This window comes from Pseudophryne corroboree, chromosome 6, assembly GCF_028390025.1.
Source record: "Pseudophryne corroboree isolate aPseCor3 chromosome 6, aPseCor3.hap2, whole genome shotgun sequence".
NCBI lineage: Eukaryota > Metazoa > Chordata > Amphibia > Anura > Myobatrachidae > Pseudophryne > Pseudophryne corroboree.
Genome location: NC_086449.1, coordinates 805,891,034 through 805,910,895, shown reverse-complemented (window position 1 = coordinate 805,910,895; position 19,862 = coordinate 805,891,034). Strand labels below are relative to the sequence as shown.

Here is a 19,862-nt window from a genome sequence, read left to right as displayed (position 1 = left end):
TGTATAGTGACTGATGATGAGTGCGGGTGATTATACTGTGTATAGTGACTGATGGTGAGTGCGGGTGATTATACTGTGTATAGTGACTGATGGTGAGTGCGGGTGATTATACTGTGTATAGTGACTGATGGTGAGTGCGGGTGATTATACTGTGTATACTGACTGATGGTGAGTGCAGGTGATTGCACTGTGTATAGTGACTGATGGTGAGTGCGGGTGATTACACTGGGTATAGTGACTGATGGTGAGTGCGGGTGATTATACTGTGTATAGTGACTGATGGTGAGTGCGGGTGATTATACTGTGTATAGTGACTGATGGTGAGTGCAGGTGATTACACTGTATACTGACTGATGGTGAGTGCAGGTGATTATACTGTGTATAGTGACTGATGGTGAGTGCGGGTGATTATACTGTGTATACTGACTGATGGTGAGTGCGGGTGATTATACTGTGTATAGTCACTGATGGTGAGTGCAGGTGATTTCACTGTATACTGACTGATGGTGAGTGCGGGTGATTATACTGTGTATAGTGACTGAGGGTGAGTGCGGGTGATTACACTGTATACTGACTGATGGTGAGTGCAGGTGATTATACTGTGTATACTGACTGATGGTGAGTGTGGGTGATAATACTGTGTATAGTGACTGATGGAGAGTGCGGGTGATTATACTATGTATGGTGACTGATGGGGAGTGCGGGTGATTATACTGTGTATACTGACTGATGGTGAGTGCGGGTGATTATACTGTGTATAATGACTGATGGTGAGTGCGGGTGATTATACTGTGTATAGTGACTGATGGTGAGTGCGGGTGATTATACTGTGTATACTGACTGATGGTGAGTGCGGGTGATTATACTGTGTATAGTGACTGATGGTGAGTGCAGGTGATTATACTGTGTATAGTGACTGATGGTGAGTGCGGGTGATTATACTGTGTATACTGACTGATGGTGAGTGCGGGTGATTATACTGTGTATAGTGACTGATGGTGAGTGCGGGTGATTATACTGTGTATAGTGACTGATGGTGAGTGCGGGTGATTATACTGTGTATAGTGACTGATGGTGAGTGCGGGTGATTATACTGTGTATAGTGACTGATGGTGAGTGCGGGTGATTATACTGTGTATAGTGACTGATGGTGAGTGCGGGTGATAATACTGTGTATACTGACTGATGGTGAGTGCAGGTGATTGCACTGTGTATAGTGACTGATGGTGAGTGCGGGTGATTACACTGGGTATAGTGACTGATGGTGAGTGCGGGTGATTATACTGTGTATAGTGACTGATGGTGAGTGCAGGTGATTACACTGTATACTGACTGATGGTGAGTGCAGGTGATTATACTGTGTATAGTGACTGATGGTGAGTGCGGGTGATTATACTGTGTATACTGACTGATGGTGAGTGCGGGTGATTATACTGTGTATACTGACTGATGGTGAGTGCGGGTGATTATACTGTGTATAGTAACTGATGGTGAGTGCAGGTGATTTCACTGTATACTGACTGATGGTGAGTGCGGGTGATTATACTGTGTATAGTGACTGAGGGTGAGTGCGGGTGATTACACTGTATACTGACTGATGGTGAGTGCAGGTGATTAAACTGTGTATACTGACTGATGGTGAGTGTGGGTGATAATACTGTGTATAGTGACTGATGGAGAGTGCGGGTGATTATACTATGTATAGTGACTGATGGGGAGTGCGGGTGATTATACTGTGTATACTGACTGATGGTGAGTGCAGGTGATTATACTGTGTATAGTGACTGATAGTGAGTGCAGGTGATTATACTGTGTATAGTGACTGATGGTGAGTGCGGGTGATTATACTGTGTATAGTGACTGATGGTGAGTGCGGGTGATTATACTGTGTATAGTGACTGATGGTGAGTGCGGGTGATTATACTGTGTATACTGTCTGATGGTGAGTGCGGGTGATTATACTGTGTATAGTGACTGATGGTGAGTGCGGGTGATTATACTGTGTATAGTGACTGATGGTGAGTGCGGGTGATTATACTGTGTAAAGTGACTGATGGTGAGTGCGGGTGATTATACTGTGTATACTGACTGATGGTGAGTGCGGGTGATTGATTATACTGTGTATAGTAACTGATGGTGAGTGCAGGTGATTTCACTGTATACTGACTGATGGTGAGTGCGGGTGATTATACTGTGTATAGTGACTGAGGGTGAGTGCGGGTGATTACACTGTATACTGACTGATGGTGAGTGCAGGTGATTAAACTGTGTATACTGACTGATGGTGAGTGTGGGTGATAATACTGTGTATAGTGACTGATGGTGAGTGCGGGTGATTATACTGTGTATACTGACTGATGGTGAGTGCAGGTGATTATACTGTGTATAGTGACTGATGGTGAGTGCGGGTGATTATACTGTGTATAGTAACTGATGGTGAGTGCAGGTGATTTCACTGTATACTGACTGATGGTGAGTGCGGGTGATTATACTGTGTATAGTGACTGAGGGTGAGTGCGGGTGATTACACTGTATACTGACTGATGGTGAGTGCAGGTGATTAAACTGTGTATACTGACTGATGGTGAGTGTGGGTGATAATACTGTGTATAGTGACTGATGGAGAGTGCGGGTGATTATACTATGTATAGTGACTGATGGGGAGTGCGGGTGATTATACTGTGTATACTGACTGATGGTGAGTACAGGTGATTATACTGTGTATAGTGACTGATAGTGAGTGCAGGTGATTATACTGTGTATAGTGACTGATGGTGAGTGCGGGTGATTATACTGTGTATAGTGACTGATGGTGAGTGCGGGTGATTATACTGTGTATAGTGACTGATGGTGAGTGCGGGTGATTATACTGTGTATACTGTCTGATGGTGAGTGCGGGTGATTATACTGTGTATAGTGACTGATGGTGAGTGCGGGTGATTATACTGTGTATAGTGACTGATGGTGAGTGCGGGTGATTATACTGTGTAAAGTGACTGATGGTGAGTGCGGGTGATTATACTGTGTATACTGACTGATGGTGAGTGCGGGTGATTGATTATACTGTGTATAGTAACTGATGGTGAGTGCAGGTGATTTCACTGTATACTGACTGATGGTGAGTGCGGGTGATTATACTGTGTATAGTGACTGAGGGTGAGTGCGGGTGATTACACTGTATACTGACTGATGGTGAGTGCAGGTAATTAAACTGTGTATACTGACTGATGGTGAGTGTGGGTGATAATACTGTGTATAGTGACTGATGGTGAGTGCGGGTGATTATACTGTGTATACTGACTGATGGTGAGTGCAGGTGATTATACTGTGTATAGTGACTGATGGTGAGTGCGGTTGATTGTACTTTGTATAGTGACTGATGGTGAGTGCGGGTGATTATACTGTGTATACTGACTGATGGTGAGTGCAGGTGATTATACTGTGTATAGTGACTGATGGTGAGTGCGGGTGATTATACTGTGTATAGTGACTGAGGGTGAGTGCGGGTGATTACACTGTATACTGACTGATGGTGAGTGCAGGTGATTAAACTGTGTATACTGACTGATGGTGAGTGTGGGTGATAATACTGTGTATAGTGACTGATAGAGAGTGCGGGTGATTATACTATGTATAGTGACTGATGGGGAGTGCGGGTGATTATACTGTGTATACTGACTGATGGTGAGTGCAGGTGATTATACTGTGTATAGTGACTGATAGTGAGTGCGGGTGATTATACTGTGTATAGTGACTGATGGTGAGTGCGGGTGATTATACTGTGTATAGTGACTGATGGTGAGTGCGGGTGATTATACTGTGTATAGTGACTGATGGTGAGTGCAGGTGATTATACTGTGTATACTGACTGATGGTGAGTGCAGGTGATTATACTGTGTATACTGACTGATGGTGAGTGTGGGTGATTATACTGTGTATAGTGACTGATGGAGAGTGCGGGTGATTATACTATGTATAGTGACTGATGGGGAGTGCGGGTGATTATACTGTGTATACTGACTGATGGTGAGTGCGGGTGATTATACTGTGTATAGTGACTGATGGTGAGTGCGGGTGATTATACTGTGTATAGTGACTGATGGTGAGTGCGGGTGATTATACTGTGTATAGTGACTGATGGTGAGTGCGGGTGATTATACTGTGTATAGTGACTGATGGTGAGTGCGGGTGATTATACTGTGTATAGTGACTGATGGTGAGTGCAGGTGATTATACTGTGTATAGTGACTGATGGTGAGTGCGGGTGATTATACTGTGTATAGTGACTGATGGTGAGTGCGGGTGATTATACTGTGTATAGTGACTGTTGGTGAGTGGGGGTGATTATACTGTGTATAGTGACTGATGATGAGTGCGGGTGATTATACTGTGTATACTGACTGATGGTGAGTGCAGGTGATTGCACTGTGTATAGTGACTGATGGTAAGTGCGGGTGATTACACTGGGTATAGTGACTGATGGTGAGTGCGGGTGATTACACTGTGTATAGTGACTGATGGTGAGTGCGGGTTGATTATACTGTGTATAGTGACTGATGGTGAGTGCAGGTGATTACACTGTATACTGACTGATGGTGAGTGCAGGTGATTATACTGTGTATACTGACTGATGGTGAGTGCGGGTGATTATACTGTGTATAGTGACTGATGGTGAGTGCGAGTGATTATACTGTGTATACTGACTGATGGTGAGTGCAGGTGATTAAACTGTGTATACTGACTGATGGTGAGTGCGGGTGATTATACTGTGGATAGTGACTGATGGTGAGTTCGGGTGATTATACTGTGTATAGTGACTGATGGTGAGTGCAGGTGACTACACTGTATACTGACTAATGGTGAGTGCGGGTGATTATACTGTGTATAGTGACTGATGGTGAGTGCGGGTGATTACACTGTATACTAACTGATGGTGAGTGCAGGTGATTATACTGTGTATACTGACTGATGGTGAGTGCGGGTGATTATACTGTGTATAGTGACTGATGGTGAGTGCAGGTGATTACACTGGGTATAGTGACTGATGGTGAGTGCAGGTGATTACACTGTATACTGACTGATGGTGAGTGCGGGTGATTATACTGTGTATAGTGACTGAGGGTGAGTGCGGGTGATTACACTGTATACTGACTGATGGTGAGTGCAGGTGATTATACTGTGTATACTGACTGATGGTGAGTGTGGGTGATAATACTGTGTATAGTGACTGATGGAGAGTGCGGGTGATTATACTATGTATAGTGACTGATGGGGAGTGCGGGTGATTATACTGTGTATACTGACTGATGGTGAGTGCGGGTGATTATACTGTGTATACTGACTGATGGTGAGTGTGGGTGATTATACTGTGTATAGTGACTGATGGTGAGTGCGGGTGATTATATTGTGTATATAACATATCATACTCACAAACGAATCTGATACAAAGTATCTTTATACAAGCAGATGTATATATACACATGTGAAGATGAAAACATTGTATAGATTATGCTCTCAAGTCACAGAGGACCCAAGAAAACTTTTTAAAAATTCATCAATTACCTGGGAATATTTAAGAAGACGATACACTGAAATTTCAGCTCTTGGATCTTGGGAGTGAGGTCGGTCCCATCACACTGTAATAAGATAAGGAAAACACTTTTACTTCATAGTAGATTGTAAGCTCCTTAAAACAGTGTCACATGTTGTACCTTCCAAAATGTAATGTTTCTAAGTCGGGACAGGCCACGACTATATCTTGTATTACACACTCTGGTGCTGTGCCAGAGATCCGATTGATAACTTTCGGAAAAATAATACTTGTTATCACTGCTTTAAACCCCAATAAAATACAACACGTCACCGCAATTCGGCAGACAATGATAAATCATCTGGTAGCGCCTATTATATTTCAGACAGAGTATGCAGATTCTTATTTGATCATTTTGGTTTTATTATATTACATATATCTGAACCGAGCAGGCACCGCTGAGATAGCACTTTTCTGTTTTGTCTACAGATTCAAGATTTTTATTATGTTCCTTTTGTAACTTGATTAGTTTGTGTTTAGCTTTATATTGTTTTTCACCTCTGTGCAGACCCAGCGGAGAAAAGAAAATTAGAATATAAAGAGAAAATTGGCATAAGCCCTTTTTCACAGAGGACACCAAATTTCACAAACAAACAACAACCCAGGATGGAAAACGGGATTGTTAAAATTATTACTGTGTGCAAGGAATTAAATTGCAAGCACAAAATGTAAACATGTATTAATACCCCATTTACCAAACTTTGAATGCACTTTTTTTTAACATGTAAGGGGAAAATGAAGTTGCTCTTTATCTTGAGATCTGAATACTTGGATCAACCGTCTCCCACTGGATGCAGCATTTTCTGAGCTGCGTTCATCGCTGGGTGTACGTTACTTTAGACTAGTGGCTCAGTGATGCCAAATACCACAGAAACCAATCAGCAAATAGCTTTAATCTGTCTGGCACAAATTAGACAGTGAAATGCAACGTTAGTAAATACCCTACGTCCAATATCCCAACACTCACCACAACTTTTACATGTTTGGATAAATCTCTGGAACTTCTCTGTAAAAAGTCTGAGAAGGCGGCCTACGGAGAGACAGAGCTTTTAGAAGCCAGTTGGCTGGCAACAGAATACAGACACATGACATAGTGTAAAATGGTAATTTACAGTGTGAGGAAAATATGTCAATCATCTGCACTTGGTGGGGGCAGCCATTTTGTGAGACACACAAATATTCATTGCCTGGGCTATTGAGACATATAGAAATTCTAGAGTTTTTGTAAATCAATGGCTAATTCATCAGTTTTTGCAATTCAATAGCAAATTCTGCTGTCTTTGTAAACCAATGGGTAATGCATCTGCTTTTGTGACCCAACTGGAATTTCTTCTGGTTCTGTACTCCAAATGCTTGTAGTAATACTCACAATTGCAAGTCTGTGACTTAAATTGACCAAGACTTTCCTTAACAACTTGCCAATCACAAGCAACCATCAGCGTAAACACTTGTTATTGGCTGAGCTTCTAATAGGACTCTGGGCCAGACCCGGAGATGGACACAATGTTGGTGCAGTACGCAGTGGAATGCTTTATTTTTGCTACTGTGTATGCATTTAAGTTGCGCTGTACAACATGCGACACGATGGTCTTGTGACAGCGGCCAGAGTAAGGATTTATTTGCAAAGTGATTGACAGTCAGGGTGCGTTTGTGGGAGGTAACAAAAAGAGTGGTGTCTCAAACGCAGGCATGTTGCCACCATTTTAGTGGCGTGTCACAGCTTGCAACAGCAATCCCGTAAACAATTACAATGGATGAGCGATTACTTGAGTTCTGGAGGTAGATCTTAGTTGGTAAGTGCTGTTAGAAGTTTTTGCCCTAGTGTGTTGTTATTAAGGTAGGAAACGGAGTAAAGTTTTGGGCGTTAGTGCCTCCAGTGCTGTACACTCACCCCTGCATAGAACATCTTGTTCCGAAAACGACTATTGAATTTTTCAGGATTTGCTTCTGCAAGGAAACAAAGGAAACATATAATACTAATTAAATATACGCTTTTAAGAGCCTACTGTAGGTGGAATGACAATCTCCGATATAGAGCAAATGTATGACAAACGTTACTGGCTGCAACACAGAGCTGCATTTGGCAAGTACGAAATTACTATGTAAATACCAGATGACGGTAATTACAGTAAATGTGAACGATCCTCAACGCTTCTGACTATATTCCAGTATTGTCTCCATCAATGTTGCTAAGCAATTCCATTCAATATATAAACAGAGAGAAAAACTTGACATTTCAGAGGAAATATAGTATACGTTGATGTTAATTCTACTGTCTGAGGCAGAAATGGAAATGACATACTTCTACATCTCTTAGGTAACCTGTTGTGGGAATACAAGTCTCAGCATGCTAAGTTTTCCTCATGCTGGGACTTTTAGTACCACAATGGTTGGTCACTTTGACGAGTGATTCTTATATTTGCTCAGTATATTAAACATAAAATGCACATAGGGGGTCATTCCGAGTTGTTCGCTCGTTATTTTTTTCTCGCAACGGAGCGATTAGTCGCTAATGCGCATGCGCAATGTCCGCAGTGCGACTGCGCCAAGTAAATTTGCTATGCAGTTAGGTATTTTACTCACGGCGTTACGAGGTTTTTTCTTCGTTCTGGTGATCGTAATGTGATTGACAGGAAGTGGGTGTTTCTGGGCGGAAACTGGCCGTTTTATGGGTGTGTGTGTAAAAACGCTACCGTTTCTGGGGAAAACGCGGGAGTGGCTGGAGAAACGGAGGAGTGTCTGGGCGAACGCTGGGTGTGTTTGTGACGTCAAACCTGGAACGAAACTGACTGAACTGATCGCAGATGCCGAGTAAGTGTGGAGCTACTCAGAAACTGCTAAGAAGTGTCTATTCGCAATTCTGCTAATCTTTCGTTCGCAATTTTGATAAGCTAAGATTCACTCCCAGTAGGCGGCGGCTTAGCGTGTGCAAAGCTGCTAAAAGCAGCTTGCGAGCGAACAACTCGGAATGACCCCCATAGTCCGTGCACTGAAGGAAAACGCTCCCACAGAAAGCAATAGGCCAGGTATGGAGGTAGCGTTTGCAAGCTGTGATCTGTGTTACAGTTTCTGGAACTATGGTTCTTCCTGCTGTTTTAATGTAATCAGCCGGGATTACTGCAATTCCGTGTCGCTGGTTTGCATCTGCACTTTGGGGCTGAATGTAAGTAGGGCGCCGCTGCGTCCGTATGTGCAACTTTTGCCGTTGTAGCGTGAGACTATATGTTAATAGCGCTACAAGCCAAACCCCGTGCGCTGTGGGACTTTGCAGCGACACAGACGCATGCGCAGTTAAAAAAACATTAACCGTTTGTGCTAATATCGGCACCCATTAAACAGAGAGGGAAGGCTGTGCGTCCTTCCATAAAAATGGAACGTCTTATATGCCTTCTCAAAGCCTTACACCTCCCCCCTCCCCAGCTCATGTAGGCAATACATATGGAAAAAATAAGTGTAATGTTTTCCTCATATGTCCATATACATTTCAGTATGGCAGGGACGGATCTAGACTTTTCTTTAGGGGGGGCGATTTACTGTTTAATCTTGACTCCTCCCTCTACAGTCCCAACTCCTCCCATCTGCAATCCTAACTCCTCCTCCTCTCAATTCTGACTGAACTTTTTGAGTGAGACTGTGATAGAGCTTTGTGATTGTTCTATGTACATGTGACTGTGCTATGGGGTAATTGTATTTATTAGCCCTAGTACCCACACACCAGCAAGTGAGGGGCAAATGCTCTGTAACCCTTGCTTTCCTGGCTCCTCTATGCTGCTGTGGTATAAGCTGCAACACATCGTTCTGCCTCAGGCTCTCCCCGAAGAGCTCTCTTCTGCTCAAAGTGGGCGTGGTTATGACTGTGTTAGGGAGGGGGCGGTCGCCCCCTTCGCCCCTCCCCCCTAGATCCGACCCTGCAGTATGGATCATAGCTTTGCAGTCAGCTAGCAGACAGAAATGTCCTGTAGAATTTGCTGGATTCACCCACAGAACCAGGGCGGACAAACAAAAGTCATATTTAAAATGAAAAAAAAACTGACATAGGGGGAGATGTATCCAACCTTGGAGAGAGACTTCTGTCATTTCAAAGACCATGCTAGATAAAGGACAGTTACAATTTGATTGGTTGTTTTGAATACCTTCTCCACTTTATCTCTCTCTAAGGCTTGATCCGTCTCCCCCATAGTCTGCTTTCCCAAAACGTTTGACTCATACTACAAATTCTGTAGCCGCAGTCTATGTTAGCTGTTGAATGTGGGGCGCATTTAGCATCTTGATGGACGAGAGGTCGGCAGTCATTTGATATACGCTAGAATCCAGACACCACTTGGGAGACCGGCGCTGGAAGACCGACAAACGACATTCTGAAGGTCACTGTTAGGGCCTGGAGAGGGGTTAGGCACTAGGGGGGTTAGGGTTAGGCACTATAGGGGAGGGGTTAGCCATAGCTACCACCCCATGAGGGTTAGGGTAGACAACAATACTTACCCCCTCCGACGACGAGGCTGTCGGTCATGTGACCACTGGCAACCCAACAACACGGATTGCTTACCGAACCCGTTGAATGTGTATGGTGTGGTTTGGAATGGAAAATACTTTTTTACAGACCTCCAATAGAAAAATAGGCCAGCACAGTAATCCGTTGTATATTTTATAGAACTTTTGAGTATATTTGTAGTTCGATGTCTTAAAGCGGACCCGTCACCTACACACAGACTGAAACCCTTATTGATGATGAGAACGTCATCTGTTTCATCTTTAGCTTCTCTACAGTGAATTAAAAGTCCCATAAAGCTCCTATCACAGCAAGCGTGAATGGAAATCAATGTACTTGTGCAATCACTGAGTGATCAGTGCATTCGCTGCATAGTACACGTCTTCTAATGCGGGGAACGGCGGCAGCCTGCGTCACTGCGGGAAATGAGGCTCGCAGCCAGTGTTTTACATTGAAAAGCTCAGGTTTCACTCCATTACTCACAAATGTAACACCGTTTCACCAGCAATAGCACAGACAAGACACTAATATGGAGGGGGGGGGAACCAACACAACATTAAGGCTTCTGTATAGAATGCCCAACATTCTATGAGACCTATTCCACCAGAATCAGGATAATAGGTTTGGACCCAACACTTTATTTTGTATTCAATATTATATTTCCTTTAAATCACGTAACTCTTAGCTATGCATATCATTTTAACGTAATATTGTAGTTACAAAATTAGAAGGCTGCACAAAATAATATTATAAATAATTAATTAATTAATTAATAATTCATGTATTTATTGGTGTATATATATATTATTTTTTTAAAAATCATTATAGGCTAAAAAGATTTTAGAGAAAAAAATACCCCACTTCCTACAGTTTTGCCTGGGAGAGAGTGTCAAGTTGGGGAGTTAGTATGCAAATTAGGCAGTTTAAAATGCTAATCAGCCCGTCTAACATGCAATATGTGACCAGCTAGACAAGGGGGCCGTCGGGGAACGGACAGAAGGGGTAATTCAGAGTTGATCGCAGCAGCAAATTTGTTAGCACTTGGGCAAAACCATGTGCACTGCAGGGGGGGGGGCAGATATACTGTAACATGTGCAGAGAGAGTTAGATTTGGGTGGGGTGTGTTCAAACTGAAATCTAAATTGCAGTGTAAAAATAAAGCAGCCAGTATTTACCCTGCGCAGAAACAAAATAACCCACCCAAGTCTAACTCTCTCTGCACATGTTACATCTGTCCCACCTGCAGTGCACATGGTTTTGCCCAACTGCTAACAAATTTGCTGTGGCAATCATCTCTGAATTACCCCCAGAGTGCAGCCTGGTATAGAATTAGCATGTGTATTCTGTAAGGGGCATACTCAGTTAGCTGATGGAGGATAGTCTTGAGCTTTAATGTCTGGAGCTATTCAATTTTTTAGCTCATTTCCTCCCCAGTAAGCCAATAGCTAGCGCGCCTTAAAGCACAGGTTCTGGGTTACGTGACTGGAGCTGTAAGTAAACTCCCCACGCCCGCAGTCAGGGCAACAAACCCTATTTACCATGGATATCTGTTTGCACCTGATCAGAAATCCCCGGTAAGAGGAACCTGTTGCTTGCTATGGGCTACAATTGAATAGCCCCAGGCACTGCCACGAGCACTTGAGATGCATTGCTGCTGGTAGGATAACAGAGAAATGATATCATACTCAATATAATCATGATTTTCTTTAATTGTTCCATGAAATGATCCAGTACACACGGTATGAACCAGTATTAGCCACCGAGGGACGTTGTTGCTGCCAAAATTCTGTGTTGCAAGTAGGAGGATAGCTACTGGTTCTTGTGCCAAGTGAGAGGTAATTAGATGAGAGAAACCGACACTGCAACATGGACAGAAGTTTGGCTTAAATATATATGTAATGTTTTGTGCTTATATGTTCTACAGCAGCCGGATAAATAGGAGCGTTTCCAGACCAAGGGATTAGTAACCGAATGTGGCTGCTACGGGGAGAGGCGGTGGGAGGGGGGACCCGGCAGTGAGTGTTCATCCACTCCCGAGACCCCCCGCTCTAAGCGTGGCCTTACAGTTCCGCTGTTGTGCCTGGGGGGTCATTCCGAGTTGATCGCTCGCTAGCAGTTTTTAGCAGCCGTGCAAACGCATTGTCGCCGCCCGCTGGGGAGTGTATTTTCGCTTTGCAGGAGTGCGACCGCCTGTGCAGCAGAGCGCCTGCAAACACATTTTGTGCAAAACAAGACCAGCCCTGTAGTTACTCTTCGTGTGCGTTGATTCTAACAACGGAGGGACGGCTTTTGATGTCACACACCCGCCCAGCGAACGCCCAGCCACGCCTGTGTTTTCCCTGGCACGCCTGCGTTTTTCTAAGCACTCCCTGAAAACGGTCAGTTGACACCCAGAAACGCCCCTTTCCTGTCAATCTTCTTGTGGCCGTCAGTGCGAATGAAAACGTCGCTAGAACCTGTGCAAAACCACAAAGGCCTTTGTACCCGTACGTCGCGCGTGTTCAATGCGGTGCATACGCATGCGCAGAAATGGCAATTTTTAGCCTGATCGCTGCGAACAACGGCAGCTAGCGATCAACTCGGAATGGCCCCCCTGATCTGCAAAGGACCATGTAGCACATAGACTCTAGGTCGACAGGTCAAAAGGTGGACATGAGTTTTTCACAATTTTTTCTTTTTTTGAACCTTTTCATACTTAACGATCCACGTGGACTACAATTGGGAACGGTAATCTGTGCCGAGCGCATTCACTTGCCATGCGAGGGGACACGGTGCACTAATTGGGGTTCCCGGTCACTCTACAAAGAAAACGACACCAAAAAAACATGAAAAAACTCATGTCGACCTGTTGACCTGTCAACCTAGACCATGTCGACCTAAAGACCCTGTCGACCTAGTTACTGTCGACCAATAGTGGTCGACCTAGACTCTGTCGACCTAGTTCCTATCTACCTTCCATACCACACCCGAATGCCCCTGCCCTACACTAAGAAGTCCTCCTTTTTGGACAGTTAGGCCGATAACGCACAAAGGTGGCCATTCCGAGTTGATCGCTCGCTAGCAGTTTTAGCAGCCGTGCAAACGCTATGCCGCCTCCCACTGGGAGTGTATTTTAGCTTAGCAGAAGTGCGAACGAAAGGATCGCAGAGCGGCGGCAAAGTTTTTTTGTGCAGTTTTAGAGTAGCTCAAAACCTACTCAGCGCTTGCGATCACTTCGGAATGTTCAGTTCCTGTGTTGACGTCACAAACACGCCCTGCGTTCGGCCAGCCACGCCTGCGTTTTTCCTGGCACGCCTGCGTTTTTACGAACACTGCCTGAAAACGGTCAGTTGACACCCAGAAACGCCCACTTCATGTCAATCACTCTGCGGCAGCCAGTGCGACTGAAAAGCTTTGCTAGACCCTGTGTGAAACTACATCGCTCGTTGTAATAGTACGTCGCGCGTGCACATTGCGCCGCATACGCATGCACAGAAGTGCCGTCATTTTGACTCATCGCTGCACAGCGAACGAATGCAGCTAGCGATTAACTCGGAATTACCACCAAAGGGCAGAAACTCAGCCGAGCGTCACTATAAACAGCCAATAAATGAGTATTCGTAATATAAGGGTAAGAGGAAGTTTGCAGCATGAGTCCTCATTAGTAGCAGTCTCAGAGCTCCTGTCTTTCACCCATCCCAGACTTGGCCAGTCATTCCAATCTGAGTCTGCATTTTAGTGACAGAGTAATTACAAGCATCTAACGGATCGGCTCTGCGTTCCCATCAAGAAGTGAATTCATCGCTCTCTAGAGAAATAAGGGTGGAAGATCTGCAATGAAACCGTGGACTTTTTACAAAATCATTCATTAAACTATAGATCCGGACTTCAGGGAGTAAATAATAGTTTATCACTGTTTAATGGCTTCTTGCAGAACTGCGGCTATTATACACTGTAGATATAAGTGACGGGATCCGGTCTGAAGATCGACAGTATCTAGGTCGACAATGTTTAGGTCGACCACTATAGGTCGACAGTCACTAGGTCGACATGGATGGAAGGTCGACAGGGTTTCTAGGTCGACATATGCTAGGTCGACAGGTCTAAAGGTCGACATGAGTTTTTCACATTTTTTTTCTTTTTTTGAATTTTTTCATACTTAACGATCCACGTGGACTACGATTGGAACGGTAATCTGTGCCGAGCGAAGCGGTAGCGGAGCGAAGGCACCATGCCCGAAGCATGGCGAGCGAAGCGAGCCATGCGAGGGGACGCGGTGCACTAATTTGGGATCCCGGTCACTCTACGAAGAAAACGACACCCAAAAAATAAGAATTTACTTACCGATAATTCTATTTCTCGTAGTCCGTAGTGGATGCTGGGGACTCCGTAAGGACCATGGGGAATAGCGGCTCCGCAGGAGACTGGGCACATCTAAAGAAAGCTTTAGGACTATCTGGTGTGCACTGGCTCCTCCCCCTATGACCCTCCTCCAAGCCTCAGTTAGGATACTGTGCCCGGACGAGCGTACACAATAAGGAAGGATCTTGAATCCCGGGTAAGACTCATACCAGCCACACCAATCACACCGTTCAACTTGTGATCTGAACCCAGTTAACAGCATGATAACAGAGGAGCATCTAGAAAAGATGGCTCACTACAGCAATAACCCGATTTTTTGGTAACAATAACTATGTACCAGTATTGCAGACAATCCGCACTTGGGATGGGCGCCCAGCATCCACTACGGACTACGAGAAATAGAATTATCGGTAAGTAAATTCTTATTTTCTCTAACGTCCTAAGTGGATGCTGGGGACTCCGTAAGGACCATGGGGATTATACCAAAGCTCCCAAACGGGCGGGAGAGTGCGGATGACTCTGCAGCACCAAATGAGAGAACTCCAGGTCCTCCTCAGCCAGGGTATCAATTTTGTAGAATTTTACAAACGTATTTGCTCCTGACCAAGTAGCTGCTCGGCAAAGTTGTAAAGCCGAGACCCCTCGGGCAGCTGCCCAAGATGAGCCCACCTTCCTTGTGGAGTGGGCATTTACAGATTTTTGGCTGTGGCAGGCCTGCCACAGAATGTGCAAGCTGAATTGTACTACAAATCAAACGAGCAATAGTCTGCTTAGAAGCAGGAGCACCCAGCTTGTTGGGTGCATACAGGATAAACAGCGAGTCAGTTTTCCTGACTCCAGCCGTCCTGGAAACATATATTTTCAGGGCCCTGACAACGTCTAGCAACTTGGAGTCCTCCAAGTCCCTAGTAGCCGCAGGCACCACAATAGGTTGGTTCAGGTGAAACGCTGAAACCACCTTAGGGAGAAAACTGAGGACGAGTCCTCAATTCCGCCCTGTCCGAATGGAAAATCAGATAAGGGCTTTTACAGGATAAAGCCGCCAATTCTGACACGCGCCTGGCCCAGGCCAGGGCCAACAGCATGACCACTTTCCATGTGAGATATTTTAACTCCACAGATTTAAGTGGTTCAAACCAATGTGACTTTTGGAACCCAAAAACTACATTGAGATCCCAAAGTGCCACTGGAGGCACAAAAGGAGGCTGTATATGCAGTACCCCTTTTACAAACGTCTGAACTTCAGGGACTGAAGCTAGTTCTTTTTGGAAGAAAATTGACAGGGCCGAAATTTGAACCTTAACGGACCCCAATTTCAGGCCCATAGACACTCCTGTTTGCAGGAAATGTAGGAATTGACCCAGTTGAATTTCCTCCGTCGGGCCTTACTGGCCTCGCACCACGCAACATATTTTCGCCAAATGCGGTGATAATGTTTTGCGGTTACATCCTTCCTGGCTTTGATCAGGATAGGGATGACTTCATCCGGAATGCCTTTTTTCCTTCAGGATCCGGCGTTCAACCGCCATGCCGTCAAACGCAGCCGCGGTAAGTCTTGGAACAGACAGGGTCCTTGCTGGAGCAGGTCCCTTCTTAGAGGTAGAGGCCACGGATCCTCCGTGAGCATCTCTTGAAGTTCCGGTTACCAAGTCCTTCTTGGCCAATCCGGAGCCACGAATATAGTGCTTACTCCTCTCCATCTTATCAATCTCAGTACCTTGGGTATGAGAGGCAGAGGAGGGAACACATACACTGACTGGTACACCCACGGTGTTACCAGAGCGTCTACAGCTATTGCCTGAGGGTCCCTTGACCTGGCGCAATACCTGTCGAGTTTTTCCCAACGGTTTATAATCATGTGGAAGACTTCTGGGTGAAGTCCCCACTCTCCCGGGTGGAGGTCGTGCTGAGGAAGTTTGCTTCCCAGTTGTCCACTCCCGGAATGAATACTGCTGACAGTGCTATCACATGATTTTCCGCCCAGCGAAGAATCCTTGCAGCTTCTGCCATTGCCCTCCTGCTTCTTGTGCCACCCTGTCTGTTTATGTGGGTGACTGCCGTGATGTTGTCCGACTGGATCAACACCGGCTGACCTTGAAGCAGAGGTCTTGCTAAGCTTAGAGCATTGTAAATGGCCCTTAGCTTCAGGATATTTATGTGAAGTGATGTCTCCAGGCTTGACCATAAGCCCTGGATATTCCTTCCCTGTGTGACTGCTCCCCAGCCTCGCAGGCTGGCATCCGTGGTCACCAGGACCCAGTCCTGAATGCCGAATCTGCGGCCCTCTAGAAGATGAGCACTCTGCAACCACCACAGGAGGGACACCCTTGTCCTTGGTGACAGGGTTATCCGCTGATGCATCTGAAGATGCGACCCGGACCATTTGTCCAGCAGGTCCCACTGGAAAGTTCTTGCGTGGAATCTGCCGAATGGGATTGCTTCGTAGGAAGCCACCATTTTACCCAGAACCCTTGTGCATTGATGCCCTGAGACTTGGCTCGGTTTTAGGAGGTTCCTGACTAGCTCGGATAACTCCCTGGCTTTCTCCTCCGGGAGAAACACCTTTTTCTGGACTGTGTCCAGGATCATCCCTAGGAACAGAAGACAAGTCGTCGGAACCAGCTGCGATTTTGGAATATTGAGAATCCAATCGTGCTGCCGCAACACTACCTGAGATAGTGCTACACCGACCTCCAACTGTTCCCTGGATCTTACCCTTATCAGGGAATCGTCCAAGTAAGGGATAACTAAAATTCCCTTCCTTCGAAGGAATATCATCATTTCGGCCATTACCTTGGTAAAGACCCGGGGTGCCGTGGACCATCCATACGGCAGCGTCTGAACTGATAGTGACAGTTCTGTACCATAAACCTGAGGTACCCTTGATGAGAAGGGTAAATTTTGACATGAAGGTAAGCATCCTTGATGTCCCGAGACATCATGTAGTCCCCTTCTTCCAGGTTCGCAATCACTGCTCTGAGTGACTCAATCTTGAATTTGAACCTCTGTATGTAAGTGTTCAAAGATTTTAGATTTAGAATCGGTCTCACCGAGCCGTCCGGCTTCGGTACCACAACAGTGTGGAATAATACCCCGTTCCCTGTTGCAGGAGGGGTACCTTGATTATCACCTGCTGGGAATACAGCTTGTGAATGGCTTCCAAAACTGTCTCCCTGTCAGAAGGAGACATCGGTAAAGCCGACTTTAGGAAACGGCGAGGGGGAGACGTCTCGAATTCTAATTTGTACCCCTGAGATATCACCTGAAGGATCCAGGGGTCTACTTGCGAGTGAGCCCACTGCACGCTGAAATTCATTGAGACGGGCCCCCCACCGTGCCTGATTCTGCTTGTAAAGCCCCAGCGTCATACTGAGGGCTTGGCAGAGGCGGGAGAGGGTTTCTGTTCCTGGGAACTGGCTGATTTCTGCAGCCTTTTTCCTCTCCCTCTGTCACGGGGTAGAAATGAGGAACCTTTTGCCCGCTTGTCCACGAAAAGACTGTGCCTGATAATACGGCGTCTTCTCATGTTGAGAGGCGACCTGGGGTACAAACGTGGATTTCCCAGCTGTTGCCGTGGCCACCAGGTCTGAAAGACCGACCCCAAATAACTCCTCCCTTTAATAAGGCAATACTTCCAAATGCCGTTTGGAATACGCATCACCTGACCACTGACGTGTCCATAACCTTCTACTGGTAGAAATGGACAACGCACTTAGACTTGATGCCAGTCGGCAAATATTCCGCTGTGCATCACGCATATATAGAAATGCATCTTTTAAATGCTTTATAGGCAAAAATATACTGTCCCTATCTAGGGTATCAATATTTTTAGTCAGGGAATCCGACCACGCCAACCCAGCACTGCACATCCAGGCTGAGGCGATTGCTGGTCGCAGTATAACACCAGTATGTGTGTAAATACATTTTAGGATACCCTCCTGCTTTCTATCAGCAGGATCCTTAAGGGCGGCCATCTCAGGAGAGGGTAGAGCCCTTACAAGCGTGTGAGCGCTTTATCCACCCTAGGGGGTGTTTCCCAACGCACCCTAACCTCTGGCGGGAAAGGATATAATGCCAATAACATTTTAGAAATTATCAGTTGTTATCGGGGGAAAACCACGCATCATCACACACCTCATTTAATTTCTCAGATTCAGGAAAACTACAGGTAGTTTTTCCTCACCGAACATAATACCCCTTTTTGGTGGTACTCGTATTATCAGAAATGTGTAAAACATTTTTCATTGCCTCAATCATGTAACGTGTGGCCCTACTGGAAGTCACATTTGTCTCTTCACCGTCGACACTGGAGTCAGTATCCGTGTCGGCGTCTATATCTGCCATCTGAGGTAACGGGCGCTTTAGAGCCCCTGACGGCCTATGAGACGTCTGGACAGGCCCAAGCTGAGTAGCCGGCTGTCTCATGTCAACCACTGTCTTTTATACAGAGCTGACACTGTCACGTAATTCCTTCCAACAGTTCATCCACTCAGGTGTCGACCCCATAGGGGGTGACATCACTATTACAGGCAATCTGCTCCGTCTCCACATCATTTTTCTCCTCATACATGTCGACACAAACGTACCGACATACAGCACACACACAGGGAATGCTCTGATAGAGGACAGGACCCCACTAGCCCTTTGGGGAGACAGAGGGAGAGTTTGCCAGCACACACCAGAGCGCTATATATATACAGGGATAACCTTATATAAGTGTTTTTCCCCTTATAGCTGCTGTATCTTTAATACTGCGCGTAATTAGTGCCCCCCCCTCTCTTTTTTAACCCTTTCTGTAGTGTAGTGACTGCAGGGGAGAGACAGGGAGCTTCCCTCCAACGGAGCTGTGAGGGAAAATGGCGCCAGTGTGCTGAGGAGATAGGCTCCGCCCCCTTATCGGCGGCCTTATCTCCCGTTTTTCTATGTATTCTGGCAGGGGTTAAATGCATCCATATAGCCCAGGAGCTATATGTGATGCATTTTTTGCCATCCAAGGTGTTTTTTATTGCATCTCAGGGCGCCCCCCCCCAGCGCCCTGCACCCTCAGTGACCGGAGTGTGAAGTGTGCTGAGAGCAATGGCGCACAGCTGCAGTGCTGTGCGCTACCTTGTTGAAGACAGGACGTCTTCTGCCGCCGATTTTCCGGACCTCTTCTGCCTTCTGGCTCTGTAAGGGGGCCGGCGGCGCGGCTCTGGGACCCATCCAGGCTGGGCCTGTGATCGTCCCTCTGGAGCTAATGTCCAGTAGCCTAAGAAGCCCAATCCACTCTGCACGCAGGTGAGTTCGCTTCTTCTCCCCTTAGTCCCTCGATGCAGTGAGCCTGTTGCCAGCAGGTCTCACTGAAAATAAAAAACCTAAACTAAAACTTTCACTAAGAAGCTCAGGAGAGCCCCTAGTGTGCACCCTTCTCGTTCGGGCACAAAGATCTAACTGAGGCTTGGA

The 19,862-nt window shown here is 45.9% G+C and overlaps 1 protein-coding gene across 13 annotated transcripts in view; it reads right to left on the bottom strand.

Annotated features, from left to right (window-relative positions):
- Positions 1-19,862, bottom strand: part of DGKI (diacylglycerol kinase iota) — a 439,065-nt gene that overhangs the window by 151,030 nt on the left and 268,173 nt on the right. For all 13 annotated transcript variants that reach the window (XM_063928993.1, XM_063928994.1, XM_063928996.1 and 10 more), the window contains 3 exons: positions 7,482-7,537; positions 6,558-6,620; positions 5,563-5,636 (listed from right to left, as the gene is read on the bottom strand). In XM_063928993.1, the coding sequence (XP_063785063.1) occupies positions 5,563-5,636; positions 6,558-6,620; positions 7,482-7,537 (193 nt within the window). The remainder of the gene's footprint in view (positions 1-5,562; positions 5,637-6,557; positions 6,621-7,481; positions 7,538-19,862) is intronic.